Source organism: Rhinolophus sinicus, chromosome 14 (genome assembly GCF_057876585.1).
Source record: "Rhinolophus sinicus isolate RSI-liver-muscle chromosome 14, RSI-T2T, whole genome shotgun sequence".
Taxonomy (NCBI): domain Eukaryota; kingdom Metazoa; phylum Chordata; class Mammalia; order Chiroptera; family Rhinolophidae; genus Rhinolophus; species Rhinolophus sinicus.
The window spans coordinates 155,455,377-155,475,095 of NC_142514.1; the positions used below are offsets into that span (position 1 = coordinate 155,455,377).

A 19,719-nucleotide genomic window follows, 5' to 3' on the forward strand; every position below is an offset into this window, starting at 1 on the left:
TTGGGTGCGTATCATTCGTGGAACCTCGGTCATGTGCACATGCCTAGCCTGCAAGGGAGGGAGGGAAAGCAAGTGTCTGTCATTGTCAGCTTCCATAGAGGCAAACAGGCCCTTATAACACAGAATTCCACAAACATTTCAGAAGGGGGCAGCAAAATAGAGTGGCAGATACCGTGTTTCCCCGAAAATTAAGACCTAACCAGATAATCAGCTCTAATGCGTCTTTTGGAGCAAAAATTAATATAAGACCCCGTATTATTATATTATATTGTTATGTTATGTTATATTGTATTATATTATATTATATTATATTACATTATTTTATATAAGACCTGGTCTTATAATGAAATAAGACCAGGTCTTATATTAATTTTCGCTCCGAGATGCATTAGAGCTGATTGTCTGACTAGGTCTTATTTTCGGGGAAACATGGTACATAATATTCACTGATAGATCTGCGTCTGTCAATGGTTTTACATTGGAAGCCTGATCTATGCTAATAAGAAATTGCCTCTGTTGTAATTTCCGGATTTGCAAATATACTTTCCTTGCTGTTTCCCTCTCTATGTGGAAAACTGAGGAGTGCAGTTTACTTACTCCTCCCTAATTTCTGCTTGGCTGCTTTCTTTTTTAGTGTTTCTTTTTACCGTGTCTTATTTCTTTACTCAGGATGAATGAAATAAGCCTGAACATTTCCATTTTCCTCACTTTGCCGTGACATTTTATTAATCTCCAATCTTTCTCAACCCTTTCCTCCTTCCTCTTTCTCTTTCAGCAAGTGCCCATTTACCTTAAGAAAATAGGGTTCCTCTTTCTCTTTCTTCCATTTGAAAAGCATAAAATGTAGCATCATACATAATGGAAAGCATATACATATTACAATTAGACTTTAAGTTGAATCCCTCCATTGTCAGATGACTAGTTATCTAGTTAGCTGATTAAGACCAGTAATTTGGGCCAGGTACTTTATTTCTCTGAACTTCAGTTTCCTTATCTGTAAAAGGGGGATTATAATTCAGCTTTATAGAATTAGTCAAAAGTCTAAATGAGATGCTTGACATAAACTAGTTACTCAATAAATGTTATTTCTCCTCCTGTTACAGCTGGTAAATAATGAGATTAGTGGTAGGTTTATACCTTATAAAAGTTTTGAAATGTATTTAAGCATAATGGTATACTCATGTCTATTTCCTCATCTTCAGGTCTGCTTTTTTCACATTTATTATTTTGGTTTTGTTCAGTGATATTACGGTAATATCATTTTTTACTTTTTTTAGTACATAATTTTTTGGTACATATTACAGCATTTTAGCCTTGCTAAACTTTGGTGGACCTAGTTGCTATTATAAGTTAATGGTGGGAAAATGTTTTCAATTTCCAAATAGGTTTTAGTTAATTTTTTTAAAGATATACTTACTGTGTAAATTGGAAATTGATTTTTTAAGGTTACTCAAGTCCCAAAATATTTGCTGATTTAGTGGCTTTTTCTTTTTTTGTGTTTTAAATTTTTATTAAATTTGTTGGGGTGACATTGGTTACTAAAATTATATAGGTTTCAAGTATACAATTCTATAATGTATCATCTGTCTGTTGTACTGTGTGTTCACCACTCAGAGTCAGTTCTCCTTCCATCACTTATATTTGACCACCTTTACCCTCTTCTACAAACCTTCTCCCCCCTTTATCCTCTGGTAATTTCTAAACTATTGTCTGTGTTGATGAGTTTTGTTTGTGTTGTACTGTTCGTTTGTTGCTTCCAGTGTTATATTCCACATGTGAGTGAAGTCATAGGGTTCTCGACTTTTTCTGTCAGACTTATTTCACTTAGCATGATCATCTCAGGATCCATCCATGTTGTTGCAAATGGCACTATTTCATCTTTTCTTATGGCAGAATAGTATTCCATTGGGTATGTATACTACATCTTCTTTATCCAGTCATCTGTGGAAGGATGATTCGGTTGTTTCTATGCATTGGCCACTGTTAACAATGCTACAGTGAACAGAGAGGTACATAAATCTTTACTGACAAGTGTTTTCAGATATTTTGGGTACATAACCAGAAGAGGGACTGTTGGGTTGTGTGGTAATTCTATTCTTAATTTTTTGAAGAAGACTCCATACTGTTTTCCATAGCAGCTGTGCCAATTTACATTCCCACCAGCAGTGTATGAGAGTTCCTTTGTCTCCACCCTCTCCAACATTTGTTATTACTTGTCTTGTTGATAATAGCCATTTTTATAGGAGTGAGGATGTATCCCATTGTGGGTTTCATTTGCGTTTCCATAATAGCTAGTGAAGTTGAGCATCTTTTCATATATCTATTGGCCATTTGTATGTCTTTTTGGGAGAAGTGTCTGTTTGGGTCCTCTGCCCATTTTTCACTTTGTTTTTTTTTTTATTGTTGAGTTGTTTGAGTTCTTTATATGTTTTTGATATTAGCCCCTTATCGAGGTATTGTGTGCAAATATCTTCTCCCATTCAGTTGGTTGCCTCTTTGTTTTGTTATGTTGTGTTTTTTTGTGCTGTGCAGAAGCTTTTTAGTTTGACATAGTCCAATTCATTCATTTTTGCTTCTATTTCCCTTGCTTTTGAGATCAAATTCATAAAATCCTCTCTGAACCCAAGGTCCAGTAGTTTGGTACCCACTCTTTATTCTATGCAATTTATTGTTTCAAGTCTTATATTTAGGTCTTTGATCCATTTTGAGTTAATTTTGGTATATGGTGACGGCAGTTTAGTGTCATTCTTTTGCATGTGGCTTTCCAGTTTTCCCAGCACCATTGATTGAAGAGCCTTTCTTTTCTCCATTGTATGTTTTTGGCTCCTTAGTCAAAAATTTTCTGCCCATATATATGTGGGTTTATTTCTGGGTTCTTGATTCTATTGCATTTGTCTGTGTGTCTGTTTTTCTGCCAGGAACATGCTGTTTTGATTATTGTCACTTTGTCGTATAAATTGAGGTCGGGAGTGTGGTATCTCTGGCTTTGTTCTTTTTCTCAGGATTGCTTTGGCTATTTGGGGTCTTTTGTGATTCAATACAAATCGGATGATTTTTTGTTCTATTTCTTTAAAAAATGCCGTTGGGATTTTGATGAAGGTTGCATTAAATCTGTATATTGCTTTGGGTAACATGGCCATTTTAATTATGATGATTCTTCCAGGCCATGAACACGGGACAGCTTTCCATTTCTTTGTGTCTTCCTCAGTTTCTTTTAATAATGTCTTATAGTTTTCCTTGTATTTGTTCTTCACATCCTTTGTTAAGTTTATTCCTAGGTATTTTATTTTTTTAGTTGCAATTGAAAAGGAATTTATTTCACATCCTTTGTTATGTGTATTCCTAGGTATTTTTTTATTTCAGTTGCAATTGCAAGAGGAATTTTTTTTTCATTTCTTTTTCTGAAATTTCATTGTTATATAGGAGTGCAATGGAATTTTGTGCATTGATTTTGTATCTTGCAACTTTACTGTATTTGTTTATTGTTTTCATTTTTCTTTATGCCTAGCAATCATTATTTCTCTAAAATCTTCATATTGTTCATGTGTACTGTGAGAAGAACAGTTTTTTCGACTTGTTTATTATCTCCTTTTGTTCTAAACCTTTTTACTCTGTTTTTCTAATATACAAGCAGTGATGCTAGTGTTTACTAAGAATTGTTTCTTTATGCATCTCAATCTTATCCTTTAGTGTCCAAAAGTTTGTGAGGCATTTCTAAGGGATAAAGGATTTCCCATCTTTATCTATTCACCATGTGAGCTGTTCTAGTGACAAATGAATTCTGGGCAGTGAATCGAGAAGGACACAGATGTCAAAGCCATGAATTTATAAATGGTCTCTTAAGAGGGTGCTTTTGTCCAATCAGCGCTTTGTTAATTTCACCTACAAGAAGGAATAATTATTCAATTATGCTTCTGTGTGACAAAAAATCAAATGACAAATGTGTCAGAATGTGAAGGTAAAAGGTTAGTCAGGATTTTGGCAGGTGGCCCCAAATTTTAGCCAGCTGTGAGGAGGTGGATATAGAACCAGATTGACCTATAACACTGATTACAAGTCCTTTCTGAATAGTCATAGATCTTAACTAACTAAAAAGTAATTTCATTTCTAATGCTAACAAATACAAACACTATTATTTTCTATATCTTTGTGAAATATAATTAGCTTGAAAAACATACCTCAACACTGAAAAAAGTAAAACCATATTCCTCTTTAGTTTGTTTCTTCTTCTTACCAACATGTTTTCAAAACTGTTTTTTTATTAGTTTTAAAAGTTGTAGTTTTTCCTTATGAAAAACTTGTTTTTAATTCTTAGTAGTAGTACTAGTTCATCATATTGCTTGATTGATACAGAGCCAGAGGTCAGCAGACTTTTTCTACCAAAGGAAAAATAGTAAATATTTTGAGCTTTGTAAGCCATATAGTCTCTGTCCCAGCTGCTCAACTTTGCCACAGTAACATTGCACCGCCATAGACTATAGGTAGATGAATGAGTGTGGCAGTGTCCTAATGAAACTTTATTTACAAACCAGGCAGTGGGCAGAATTTGACCAATGGGCCATTTTGCCAACCCCTGATACAGCAACTGATGCTATTTTTAAAATTTCACTAAGATTTTTAATATTCTAAAAAAGAACTCTATGAACTATGTTAAATAAATCTAGTGTGTGTACTCTGCACAACTCCAGAGGATATTTGATACCCATAGACTACGCTGCAAGTAGTACAATATGGTGGCTCTGATAATATCTCCCTCATCCATTTCTTCCTCCTCAATATCGGGTGTATCTATAGCTGGCCTGCTGCCCATTTTATAGATAAACTTTTATAGGCACATAGCCACGTTCATTTGTTTATGTATGTATTGTCTGGCCACTTTCATACTGTAGCAGCAGAGATGAGTAGTTTGAACAAACACTACATGGCCCACAAAACCTAAAATAATTACAGAAAATGTTTGCTAACCTCTGATCTATACCTTTATGATGTTCCTCTTTAAGGATGAAATTACTGTGGGATAGCTTATATGATTGTCATATTAAGTCCAACAAAGGATACATACAGAAGTTGCCAAATATCTAAAGTTGCTTCAGAATTCTGTTTCTTCTTCAGTGTTTCTCATCTGAAAGATCTGGTTCAAGAAACTAAGCATCCTTTTCTGTAGCTGATATTCTTCCTGGGTCAGCATTTTCAATAACAAATCAGTTGCTTTGAAGAATTTGTATCAGTCAGGAATTTAAGCCCAGTCAAGAGGTTTACCATGTCTGTGGAGGAAGAGAGGAGAGTAGAAGTATATGAATTTACATGACAATGGACTCTAGCCCATCTGCCTCACATCTGCCTACCTGTCCCCTTAGGATGGACTTGAGGAAGTTCTTATCAGTGGTATAGCACCAAGTATTTTTTCTGGGTATCTCACTTGTCAGGTTTGAAAGAAGCAATTGCTTTGATGCCAGCAGAGCTTATCATGGGCTTTATTTGGAAGATAAGTTAGTGCTGTTATCATTGAATAATAAAATTCCCAAGGCTGTGGATAGAAGCAACGTTTGGGGAAGGAGAGAATTATTTCTCTACTGTTTAAGTCTGGAGACTAGTTAATAACCATGAAATTTTCTTTTGTGCCTTTCTATGGTACATATGTACTTGCTTTCAGTTTCTTGATATAGGAAAGTGTGATTTATATTTTAATTCATGATAAATGTTGATATTTGAAGGACAGTTATTAGTAAAAATTAATATTTAAAAAATTTTGTTACAAAGACAAGTTTGTTATTAGAAGAGAGTGTCCTGCTTAAACATTCTCTGCCCTTACCCCTCTTAACATTTACTCTCCTGGTTTTCTTCTTAACTCCTGCAGCCCCAGCTTCGCAGCTATTTCTTCTCAACCTCCTTTTTTCCACACGCACCATAAATCCTGGTCCTCATCATGTACTCTCCTTAGCAGACCTCATGTAAGTTCCATAACTTACATTTCCATTTATATGCTCATGGTCCCAAATTTGTATTTTGGGCCAAGATTATCTCTTGACTTTTAGGTCTGTATATTCAGCTGCTTATTGGATATTTTCACCTGTTTCTCTTAGGAGCAATAAACTCTCATATTCCTCTTGTTTGGCCCTTATGTATTCCCTATTTAATAATTAGTCCCATAATTTGCCCAGTTGCTAAAGCTAAAAACTGTCATCCTTGACTCTTCTCTCTTCCTCACCTTCACTGCCAGCCAATCTTATAGTCCTTTGAGTTTCTACCCTTTGAATAGCCTTTGGATATATCTCCTCTCCATTCCCACAGCCATGTACTTCAGATCACCTGGATTATTACAGCTATCTTTTATTTTGTCTTTGTCTTAGTCTTGCCCCCTCCCATTCATTCTACACTCCAGATGGCTTTTCTAAAAACAAAATCTGATCAAGTTGCTACCCTATGTAAAATGTTTTACTTGCTCATCATTATTCTTAGAATAAAGTCCAATTTACTAATGTAGTTTACTCAGCCATGTTTTCTTTGGTCCCTACTTAACCTTTTTACCTTTATATCTCACTGTTTCTCTCAAATTGGAGTACATATTAACTGTGACCCTATATGCATGCTGCTTGCTTTCCCTAGAGTACTCTTTCCTTCCCCACTCCTAATTTACTTGACTCCAGTTTTTATCTTACGTAATGCTCCTGTTCTCCTGCTACAGCCAAATCTGGATTAGCTGTTTTTGCAATAAACTCCCTGAGTCCCTCAGACTTCCCCCTCACAAATAATTGCCCATTTATTTGTCAAAATTGTCTAAGTTTCTTGACAATAGGGACATGTATCCATAGTCTATAAATTAGAATAACTTCTCTGGCACATACTTAATGTTCATAAATATTTCCTTTTTATAATAGGAAAGGGTAATTGTAAGTTTAATATTAATGAATATATTCATTTCAGGATTATTTAATTATGTCATTCTGTTTTAATTATTTTAATAAGAACTCATCAATGAAATCCTTATTTTTAATCTTACCATTACAATAATGGAAATAGTTTTTATTTTTAAAGAGGCTACAAAATGGAACTTAGTTATTTTCCTGATCTATACCTTCATTAACCTACCACTGCTAGTGATCAATTGCTAGTCATCCATACTTATGGATTTGGTATTTATATTTAGCCTTTAAAAAATTGTATTTTGTCTTAAAGAGAGATCATGCTAAATTGTTGGATGTTTTATTTCTTACAGTCTACCCTGATATTTGCACGATCAGCCTGGTGGCAGTAAGTGATACGAATAAACACGCTGATAGAATTGCTTTTTGGGATGATGTCTATGGCTTCAACATGTCCTGCATGAAGAAAGCAGTTATTCCAGAAGCTGTTGTAGAAGTTTTAGATCCAAAGACTCTTATTTCAGACCCTTGTAGCATTAAGGTAAGTGTTTTACCAATTTTATTTTCTATAACAGCATTTCCATTTTTCTTAGTTTTCATTTATGAGTTCAGTATTTAAAATTAACATTGATTTTTTATGTCAGCCTTCAAAACAGTAATTATTCTTCCTATTTTAATCATTCTGAAGCAACTTGAAGTCATAATGCTTACCAGATGACTATGTCATCCCTTTGAAATCACTTCTCTTTATATATTGAAATTCCTTATACTGAGGGCTTGAATCATTCACTTTGGGTTAGTGCTGTATTGCCATTTCTGCTTCATCACTACCTCCTGGCTTTATTCCAGCTTCTCATTTGTAGACAGATTATTCATTCATATCATATATTCCACACAGTTTACCTTTTCTCTTTCAAATTTCTTCCAGGCTTTTCAGATTAAGTCATTACACTGAAATCTCCCATGAAACCAAAGCCCTACTGTGTTCAGATTTTTCAGTTAATTTCTTTTGTGTTTTAATATCTTATTCTTCACTATGATAATATTTAGTTTTATTGTGAATTTTGCTATGTCAAATTTGCATGAATTGAATAATAACTTTGCAGTGAAAAGCCATATTGCTTTTCTTAAAAACTCCTCAATTTGTTTCCGTTAAATAAATCAAACAAGCAAGCAAACTTGTTTAATGTTAGGTTCAGAACATTGTCTCCTCTTTTACTCACACTGTTACTTTCAAAGCATCAATAATTGTTCTCTGCACAAAGTAAATATTCAGTAAATACTGATTTTATTAAATGGATAGAGAATTTAAAATTAGCATAAAATAATGAAAATGTAAAGTTTCTCAACAAGAGTGAGCTGATTAAAATTGCATTCAGCTTTTTAAGAAAAAATAATACAGCCTGGTTAATGATTATAGGACTGTTCATGTTCTGATTGTAAGGGATTTATTTGGATTCTTTGGCTTAAGGTAGCAGTGTACAGTTATAGCCACCTCAGCCTTAAGGCTGAGAAGAAAGAGGAGGGTTGTGGGGGGAGGGGTGGGCTAATAGCTCTACTGTGCTCTTAAATATAAAAAACTGCTATGAGTAAATAGTTGAAACAGAAAATTTAGGACTGAAAAATGAAGGTATTCAAAAAGTATACATACCCTTTCTCTCTTTTTTTAAACATTAATCAATTATTTATTCATCTGTTTGTTTAGGTAAATATAGTTTGTTCTGTGTTCCCCAACTTCCCTTCAACTAAAAGGCAACCACATTGTAACTTCTTTTAAATTTTCTCAAACTATTTAAAGTAGAAAAATGCCTCAGGTGTGTAGTCATGAATAGCGTTCACTGTGTTACATGTACTGATGGCGTGTCAGCGTTTGACAGCCTTTACAGTATACTCTGGTCACACTGCTATAGCTGATTCCATCTGCTCTCCATAGTGAAATAGAAAAGGATCTGAACCAGGGAGAATTCGAAATATAAGGATGTTTGGCCATTATTGTTAGCTGAATCTTCATAGTTTTTTTTTACTCATTGGTCGGAATTGTTGTAGATTTTGCTAATATCTAATAAACTTATCTTCAAATGCAGTTACGAAATGAATTCTAAAATACCTTGTCCTTTTCATTAGCATATTTTCAAGTTGGCATTTCCTATAAAAATACTGACTATTATCACACATAATTGATAGCAAATATATACCATTAGTGGTATACAAAATGATTTTAGTTGGAACACAGGAAAACATCTTTTATTTGAAAGTAGTGTGTCTTAGAAAAACTTTAGCACATCAGAGCCATGATTTGATATATACTATTCTTACAAGAAGTTTAAATAAAAAATACTAATTTGATTTAAATAAAAATTAAATGATAGTTCTTTGTAGCCCTTAAATTTGGAAACAATCTCCAAAATGAGGTGTGAATGATTAAAGTTTGCAAGACATTGGTTTACAGTACTCCTTTTTGAATAAAAAAGAAGTATTTATCTGTTTGGTTTTGGTTTGTTTTTTACTCTTTTTACTAAATTATTTCCTCTACTTTTTTTAAATGGGTAGCATATAGATTGCCATACAACATCTGTCTCAGATTTGGAGTTTTCTTCAGATTTTACCCTGAAAATCACAAAGACATCTTCGTGCACGGTAAGCTATTTCATTCTACTTTCACAAATTTCACTAGCAGTGTAGTTGATTGGCAGGCTAATGAGTTAATTACCACGCTTGTGATAAATGAAAAAGACTATTGCCGTTGACATTCTATCTTTGCCTTTGTTAGCGTACTGAACAGATCTGTTTTAATAGGTCAGGAGACTTCAAAAAAGTTCAGTTCAGAAGTGTAAGTATTAAGAAACCATATTTACATTATGATTTTTTTTTGTAGATTCTTCATAATTACCTATCATAATTAATTGAGAGCACTCAAGCTTTATCTTTGTAGACTGAAGTTCATGTTCTGCTCCTCCCAATAACTCTTAATACTCATTTGAGATGGAAGTAAGATATTATTAGGTATAATATTGTATATTTATGTGTGAAAAATAATAAAGAATGATGATTTACCTTTCTTTAAAAAACCAACCTGGTATAATATAAAAAGGATGGGCTTAAGAAAAGTTAGACAGATCTGTATTCACATTTGGTTCTACCACTCACTAGTTTGTTACTTTGTTCAAGTTACCTAGGCAATCTGTACCACAGACTAACCAACTAACTGCTTTAAGAAAAATGGTAATAACTCTTTCTATATTGAAGAGTGGTTACAGAGATTAATGAGATAACATGTGTAAGCAACCTACAGTGTGGCCAGAAATGTTAGGTGATTAAAATATATTAATTTTTTTCTTTCTGAAATAATTTCTAAATGTATATTAATGTTATGATAATATTTGCCTTTACCAGGAGACTCAGAATGTTAAAATGTGGGCCTTAAGAAAGTATGAATTTTGTAGGTGATACTGATGTATATATTTATATTTTAAAAATTACAGTTTTAAAAATAACTAATTATATCTTTAAAAGTTAAAATTTTTATTGAAAACTGTTGTCAAAAACTGTGAAACGGACTATAGTCTTTCATTCTTCAACCTAATTATTTTAAATATTTTGTTCCGATTGACATACAAAAGATTTTATGGCTTCTTTAAAATTGTTTCAGTTCATTTTGATCCAATAATTATTTTATATCCAAATGAGTTTAACAATGTGCTTTGATGTTTTGAGGAATTCTGTTTGTTGAACTTGGTTTTACATTTTTTAAAAGTTAAATATCTAGATTCCAGATTTAGAATTTTGGGGTACCCATTATATTTAATTAGTTGATGGAAAGCAAAATTTCATTCTTCCCATTCATTTTTCCCAGATTTGCTAATTCTGCTTTTCAGTAACAGAAGTAATTTAGTCAGGCTAAAGGCTTTAATTCCCAGATTTATGCTGTCTTTTGATATTAGTAATCCTTGAGAATTAAAAAAGACCTCCTGATTAATGACAAATGACCAATCTATAACAGAATTCCTATATAGAAATTGATTTTCATATCACCAGTATTACTAAATAATATTATTTTAAATCTACTTTCGGAGACCTTCGCAAATGTAAAATTAGTGAAGACATCAAAAACTGTGTTTGCTTTTACTCGTGCACATTTTTGAAATTTGTATAGACAGATGAGTTTATTGCGCTTCATTGAAATGTTCTTTATTTTCCGAGTATTGGTCAGAGTTCTTAGTTTCAGGTGGCATAGTCCAAATCAGATTGTTTTTGTAAGCAGAAAGGGGTTTGCTAAAGAGACTAAGATAATTTCCCAACAGATTAAGAGAGCTAAAGGAAGGGGTTATATTTTGAATTTCTAGAAACAACTCCTAGAATTACACCTTAAGACTGGCCTGCTACGAAACCTGCTCTCGTGTAAGGAGAAAGCTGCCTCTACCGCTGCAGGCCCTGTAAACCCTAATGCCCCTGACCCACTCAGTAAGTGGTCGCCACCACTGACAACCCCAGATGAGTAAACCCCTTCACTGCCATCCTGTTCCTATCCCCCCATCCAACTCATGCTGTCCTGTGCCTTTTACAAATCTTCATCTAGCACATCTGCTTGGCCGAATCTAGGTTCTGTTGTACCCTAGTTATCAATAAGTCTTGAAAGTAGTTTTAGCTACAGTAGTGTTACGTTATAGAAAGTTTCATAACACATATTTAGAATTATTTTCTTTTATTTGGGATGGAGTACAAGAAGCTTTATGTTAAAAAATTGTATTTATCCTTTAGTGATCTTAGTTTTATTCTGTATATTTAAAAGAGTAAAATAGAAAAAAAAATGAAGAAAAAATGGTGAAGTTTGTTTAATCTAAACATTGTAATAAAAAAATTTTGTATCGAAGAGTAATGTATCAAATAGGTACTTGCTGCATTTCTCTCTGTACCATCAGCGTTCCATTAAAAAAAGTCAGAAATAAATTGTTACAGCTGTAAAAAAAACCTTTTAGAATTATATTTTTATTCCCAAATTGTCTGAATGATTTTAATATAAAACTGAAAATGAGACAGGCCTGGAGTTTGGGAGGAGGGTGGCAGGAGTTTGGAGTGGACTTGTATATATCTGATTACTGCTGAATAACATAGTTCTGTAACACCTTCAGAGGCATGTATAGTTTCGAATCATATTTATTGGTTGCATGCCAGGAACTGAAGATATAAATTTCACTACTTATTATTCCATGTGAACTCTTCTGAGATTATTCTGTCAAATAATTAGTCAATATAAATTGTCTTCCCATGGTGATAATATCTAAGTCATTTAACACTTGCGTGTCAGGCAGTATGCTAATCACTTTATTTTTTTTCCTTCTTTTTTTGTGAGTAGAATTTTTTTTTTAACATACTATATTATATTAGTTTCAGGTGTACAGCATAGTGATTAGATGTTTATATAACTTGCAAAGTGATCACCCCGATAAATCTAGTACCCACCTGGTACCATACATAGTTGTTACAATATTATTGATTATATTCTTTATACTATATTTTATATCACCATGACTATTTTGTAATTACCCATTTATATTTATATTTCTTAATCCCTTCTCCTTTTTCACCCAACCCCCTATCCCCCTTCCCATCTGGCAGCCATCAAAATGTTCTCTATATCTGTGAATTTGTTTCTGTTTTATTTGTTTAATTTGTTCTTTAGATTCCACATATAAGTGAAATCATATGGCATTTGTCTTTCTCTGCCTGACTTATTCCATTCAGCACAATATCCTCTAGGTCTATCCATGTTGCAGATGGCAAGATTTCATTCTTTTTTATGGCTGCATAATATTCCATTATACATGTACCACCTCTTCTTTATCCATTCATTCATTGAAGGACACCCAGGTTGCCCCACACCTTGAGTATTGTAAATAATGCTGCAACATATATGGATGCACATGTTCCTTCAAAGGAGTGTTTTGGGTTTCTTTGGATTAATACCAGAAGCGGGACTCCTGGGTCCTTCTTTGTCTCTTGTTATAGCCTTTGTTTTAAAGTCTCTTTGCCTGGCATAAGTATTGCTGACCCAGCCTTTTTTTTTTTCTTTTTTTTTTTCATTTCCATTTTCATGAAATATCAGTCTGTGTGTTTTTTGATCTGACGTGAGTCTCTTATACTCTTATAGAAAGCATACAGGGAATGAATGATAAAAAAATACAGTTAATGTTTAAATTACAAAAATAATTATTATAGGAAAAGATACATTGCCATTAGTACTCCTCAAAATACTCCCCCTCACTTTGAACACACTTTTCCCATCATTCTTGCCACTTTCTGTAGTACATAGCTCTGAAGTCCTTTTTTGTGAGTGTTTTCAGTTGCACTGTTGTGGCTCCCTTGATGTCCTGAATCAATTCAAAATGTTTACCTTTCATGGTCATTTTGACTTTGGGTAAGAGCCTGAAGTCGCATAGTGCCAGATCTGGTGAATAAGGTGGATGAGGACACACCATAATGTTTTTATTAGATTGGTGCAAAAGTAATTGCGGTTTAAGGGGTTGAAAATAATTTCAAAAACCACAATTACTTTTGCACCAACCTAATGTTTGACAAATTACCATACCAGAAGCGATGTGTGACACAGAGCATTGTCATGATGGAAGATGAAATAAAGACATGAAAGAGGACTTCCAGAACTGCTTCAGAAAGTGGCAAGAACAATGGGATAAGTGTGTTCAAAGCGATGAGGAGTATTTTGAGTGGGATTAATGGTAATGCATCTTTTACTATAATATATTTTATTTAAACATTCACCATATCTTTTGATCACACTTCATGTTATTTTCTTATCCATTCAGCAACTCTATCTTTAGATTGGAGCATTTAATCCATTTACATTTAAAATAATTGTTGATATATATGTAGTGATTGCCATTTTACTATTCATAATTTTGATTTTTTTTTTTTTCCACCTTAAAGAAGTCCCTCTAGCATTCCTTGTAATACTGGTTTGGTGGTGAAGAACTCCTTTAGCCTTTTCTCATCTGGGAAGCTCTTTATCTCTCCTTTGATTTTAAATGATAGCTTTGCTGGGTTATCTTGGTTATGGGCCCTTGCTTTTCATCTCTTTGAATATTTTGAGCCAATTCCTTCTGGCCTGCAAAGTTTGTAATGAGAAATCAGTTGACAGTCTTATGGGAACTTCCTTGTGGGTAACTGACTGCTTTTCTCATGCTGCTTTTAAGATTCTCTCTTTGTCTTTAACCTTTGGCATTTTAATTATGATATGTCTTGGTGTGGGCTTTTTGGGGTTCATCTTGTTTGGGACTCTCTGTGCTTCCTGGGCTTGTATGTCTATTTCTTTCCCCAGGTTAGGACATTTTTCTTTCATTTCTTCAAATAGGTTTTCAATCCTTGCTCTTTCTTTTCTTCTTGTATCCCTATGATGCGAATGTTGGTCCTCTTGATGTTGTCTCAGAGGCCCCTTCAACTGTCCTCATTTTTTTTTTATATATTCTCTTTTCTTTTTGCTGTTCCAACTGGGGATTTTCTGCTATCTTATCTTCTAAATCACTGATTCGATTCTCTGCTTCATCTATTCTGTTGATTTCGTCTAATGTGTTCTTTATTTCAGTTATTATAGTCTTCATTTCTGACTGGCTCTTTTTTATGTTTTCTGTCTCTGTTTTTATGTTTCCTATCTGTTTGTTGAAGTTCTCCCTGAGGTCACTGAGCATCCTTATAACCAGTGTTTTGCATCTGTGTCTGGTAGATGGCTTGTCTCCATTTTATTTAGTTCTTTTTCTGGAACTTTGTTCTGTTTTTTCATTTGATACATGGTTTTTTAATCTCCCCATTTTGTCTTCCTCCCTGTGTTTGTTCCTATGTCTTAGGTAGAGCTGCTATGTCTCATGAGCTTAGTAGAGTGGCCTTATGTAATAGGTGTTCTGTGCCCAGTCACACAGTCTCCTTGGTCACCTGAACTGGTGCTGCAGATGTGTCCCTTGTGTGGTTTGTGTGTGCCCTCCTGTGGTAGTTGAGCATTAGTTGCTGTTTGCACATCAGTAGGAGGGATTGATCCTTAGGCTGATTGGTTGTGAGGACTGGCCATGACTACAGTGGAGGAGCTATTGTGTAGAGGCTGACCCTACATAGCAGGGTCTGCCCAGTCTGCCCTATGGATGTGTCATCCTCAGAGGCGGCTGGTGTCCGAAGCTGGCCCCAGGGCATGCCAGCCCTGAAGCCTCCTGGGAGGGGCCCTGCCACAGGCCAAGTTCAGGATCACCTGGCATGAGTCACAAAGCAATCCGCAAATGACCACCACCCATGCTGGGCTTGGAGATTCCTCAAGATGCCAATCCTCAATCCAGGGCTTTCTGCTGCCAATGCCAGGCTTGGGGCCACTCAGCAAAAGGTATGGGGCATGCCAAAGCCAGATACTGCTTTCTTGGGGTTTGTGAACCTTTGAGAGATTTTAGGAAAGTCCACAGCATGAGTCAAGACAGGCTGTTTGTATGGAAAAGTCACTGGAAGTGGCTTGGGTGGACCCGTAAGTTACATGAGATGGGGTTTCAGGGAATCCCCAGGGCTAGGTGAATGATCAGAATTACCCGTGTTTCCCTGAAAATAAGACCTAGCCAGACAATCAGCTCTAATGTGTCTTTTGGAGCAAAAATTAATATAAGACCTGGTCTTATTTTACTATAAGACCGGGTCTAATATAATGTAATATAATATAATATAACACCGGGTCTTATATTAATTTTTGCTCCAAAAGACACATTAGAGCTGATTGTCCGGCTAGGTCTTATTTTTGGGGAAACATGGTAGGTTGATGGAGACTCAGATATGGAGGCCAACTGTGTCTGCCGGCTGGGATGGAGGAGGGCTCAACAAAGAAATAATGGATTCTGCCAGTCCTTCTGTATGGGAGAAAGCTATGCCACCCTAGCCCCCACCCTTGCCCTGAAACCAGACAATTCAGTTCCTCTCCATATGTCCCTGGTTCCTTTCAAGCTGCTGCCCCAGAGCTGGAGCTCCGAATGAGTGAGTCTGTCAGTGAGTAAGTCCATGCATGGGTCCTTTAAGAGGAGCACCTAGGACTCCAGCTGCCCTCCCTCAGCCATAGACTCCACTGGTTTTCACAGCCAGAAGTTAGGGACTTCTCTTTCTGGCACTGGGACCCTGGGCTAGGGAGCCCCGTGTGCGGCTGGGACCCCTCACTCCTCAGCGGGGATCTCCACAGCCAACTTATTTCTCTCACACACAGGTGTCGGACCAGCTCGTTCCCCACCTCTACCCGTCCTACCAGTCTCAAGGTGGCTGCTTCTGTATGTCCTTAGTTGTAGGACTTCTGTTTAGCTAGGCATAAGGCAATTCTCAGTGATGGTTGTTCTGTAGTTTAGTTGTAATTTGATGTGGTCGTGAGAGGAGGCAAGCATAGCGTTTACCTACTCCAACATTTTGACTGGAAATCTCAATGTACTAATCACTTTAAAAGTGTCATTTCATTTAGTCCTCATAATAACCATTTGAAATGGGTACTGATATTATTTCCCATATTATGAGTGAAGAAATAAATAAATCTCTATAAAGTTTTGTGATATATACTTACTCCTTCCTGACCCAAAAAATCTTCCTGGTGGGATGTACAAACTATTAAAGGAACATAGAGAAATGCTATGAATGATAAATTCCAGGTTGGAAGAAATGAGGTTTCATGTTACATTTGAAATAGATTTGAAAATTTTTATTCTTGGCCAGTAGTCTAGTAATTGTTGGGAGGAACAGGGAAAGAGAATGTGTATAATCAAAATGTGCTCTTCCTCAGAGATTGGACTGACAGATATACATGGTAAAATAAGCCACATATCTCATCCTCTTTGCAACAGAGAAGTAGATCTTGGAAAAATTTTTTTCTTCATGCTTTCAGAGTAACCTTATAGTTGTTTGGTTAAGCATCTACATTTTTTAGAAATTTCCTTTTCTTCCCAGAATGCTTACTCAAACATGAGCCTGAAATCAATACGATTTTGTTGCCTAATGCTTGTAGTATGTTTTCATTATTTGTGAATCCCAACTATCTACCCATGTCCGTTCCAACTATTTTGCTCTTTGAGGTGATGCCATCTCCTTACACTTTTCCCCTACCATCTGTCTGGAGCTAATTAGTATGCAAAAGTATTAAAAAGGGTGAGTGCCTAATTGGAACTTTGTTTCTCCTGTATATAGTCAGAAGAATTAGTGAAAATACTAAAAATAAAAAGCAATGCCTGGTAAAGAGATGGAGGAAGTTACTTTGGGAAGGGAGAGGTATGGCGTTTTTAGATAAGAGTGAAGAAAGAAGTATCCAGTTTTATATTGCTAAGTACAAACCTTCAAATATGAAATTTTTTTTCTTGTGCTTGAAACTTGAATGCATGGCTGAAAAATAAGATGGACAATTTCTCTGAGTAGTTAAGCCCATTTTAAGTATATGCATAACCATTTATTTCTTAATGAGATTCTAAATTTGTGGCCTAATTAAAATATTAGAGAAAATTGGATTTTTCAAAGTAACAAGATGCTAAGAATACCCTCTTTGCATTTAATTTCAGTAGCATGTGTGGTGTAGACTGATAGTGTTTTTAGGTGGCTTTCTCAAGTTTGTTAGAACCTTTAATGGAAAGACATCTTTTTTTTGCAGTCTCCCTCATCAGCATACACAGAGAGACACATGCACACCCATCCATCTACTCACCAAAGAAGAAATTTAATAGCATTTTTAATTTAATGTTGTGCATTGACAGACTTTTTTTATGTTTTTTGGGAATTTAACATGATACAATATTTATATGTAAATGTCTTAAGGCTTGGTTGTCTATAATGGTTGAAGGATAATTTTCCAATGAATACTAGTAATGCATACAATAGCAATTTTCTGACGATTTTTTACTGTATTATGTGATATTGACAGCTTAGGTCAAATCACTTTTGCTTTTATGATAAGGTATGAAATTTTAGTTCGCTGACTTTCTGTCATATCAGTATGCCTAACCTTGCAGTAAATGAACAATAAAATCCATTATTTTATGGAAAGTTTATAGGTATTCAAAAGCAAATGATTTAAGGCCTATACAATTTAATACTAATATGTTTTATCTTGTGAGTTCTAGTTTATTTTCGGTGACATGTATGTAATTGTGTAATGTTCTCGATATGTTGCCGCACCATTTTTATTGGCATTTGTCTGTTTAAGCTCCTTAAAGATATAGACAAGCACCCTTTTTTATAATCTTAGGTATACATTAAATGACTTTTCATACTGCCGTTTGTCAAACAAATGAGTTGTTCACCTTACAAATGAAAATATTTAAGATGGTTTTATGAGTTACATGTTCACATATATAAATAATATCTTTCACATGTAAAGATTTTTTATTTGATATATCATCTCTTAAAGCAATAATTTTTATATCTTAATTTTAGCACTATATTTTCTTTTATTCTACCTCTATTAGCATGCACTGGAATAATGACTGGTACAGCAATGTTCAGTTTCTATAAACTCATTAATATGTTTTTAAACTATATTTAACAAAGACTATTTTTATAAATTATTTTTGCTAGGCATTTTTATTTTACTACAGTTGTTAAAGATGAACCAATGGATTAAATAAAAAACAGCAGACATTTTTTTTCCTAAAACTTTTTTAAACTTTATTTTTCAGTTACAGTTAACATACAATATTATATTAGTTTCAGGTGTACAACAGTGATTAGACATTTGGATACTTTATGAACAGCGACTTTTTATATTTGTATTTACAAACCTCTTACAATAAAGGCTTTTATTTTGGATTTTATCAAAGTACATAAATAGGAGTACAGTGGCATTTGAAAGTTATTTAAATTTTTATCATAACTTAAAGTCTTTATATTAATATAAAATTTATATTAACAGATATTTCAGTTTGTTAAACAAATATTAAATGCTGACTGTGTGCTAGGTACACGTCTGAAATCTTTGGACACAGAAAGGACAAAGGAAAGGAAAAAAAGAAAAGGAAGGAAACCATAACACCTAGTCTCTGTCTTGAAAGGGCACTTAAGTGACAAGAGGCAGGTGCTAAGAACAGGTCATTATGAATATAAAGATATGAATATAGAAATACAGACAGGGTGGTTTAAGACTGGAAGCATAGAAGAGAGGTATTTTCTGGAGGAAAAATTATAGTAGTCGTTAAATGTTACAGCCAGTATTCCATGAGGAAGAATAAAAACTTTGCCTCTTTCACTCCCCACCCTCTGCCAAAAAAAAGATTTTATTTTAAATTAAGAAGCCTATTTCCAAAGATGAAAAGTTTGAAAAAATGGTGGCCATTTAGTCAGTTCATTTTTGGATAATTTCTGTTCACATATTTTTTTATTCTTCATCTATATTCTTTCTGCTGTTAAGATAGCCAATAAATATTTTTACTTTAAATATTATGATTTTTTTTTAGTTCGAGAATTTCTATTTTTAGTTTTTGACATCATTTTTCATCTTTTTAACCCAACTTATTCAATCTTTTTATATAAATTCCTTACCATATTTGTAATCATTCTTTAAAGTCTATTTGCAGATTCCCTGAGCCATCTGTGAGTACTTCTATTGCTTTTTTCTTTTGATTATGGGTCAATTTTTTTGTTTTTTCTCATATTTCATAATTTCATATTTTATGCTAGACATTGTATAAAAGAATAGTACAGACTAAAGTAAGTAATACTTTCTCCTAGAAGGGCCTCCACTTCCTTGTTCTGTAGCTAGGATGAGGGGCTAATTCTTTCACCTAATCAGCAGTTGAGTTTGGTCAAGGCTTTGTACCATTGCAGTTAACTTCCAATATCTAGGATTAACCATAGGCTCAGGCCC

General features: G+C 34.4%; 1 protein-coding gene across 2 annotated transcripts in view; it reads left to right on the plus strand.

Moving 5' to 3' along the window:
• PRMT3 (protein arginine methyltransferase 3) overlaps positions 1-19,719 on the plus strand; it is a 127,645-nt gene that overhangs the window by 73,095 nt on the left and 34,831 nt on the right. For both annotated transcript variants that reach the window (XM_019742634.3, XM_074336134.2), the window contains 2 exons: positions 7,217-7,404; positions 9,414-9,500. In XM_019742634.3, the coding sequence (XP_019598193.3) occupies positions 7,217-7,404; positions 9,414-9,500 (275 nt within the window). The remainder of the gene's footprint in view (positions 1-7,216; positions 7,405-9,413; positions 9,501-19,719) is intronic.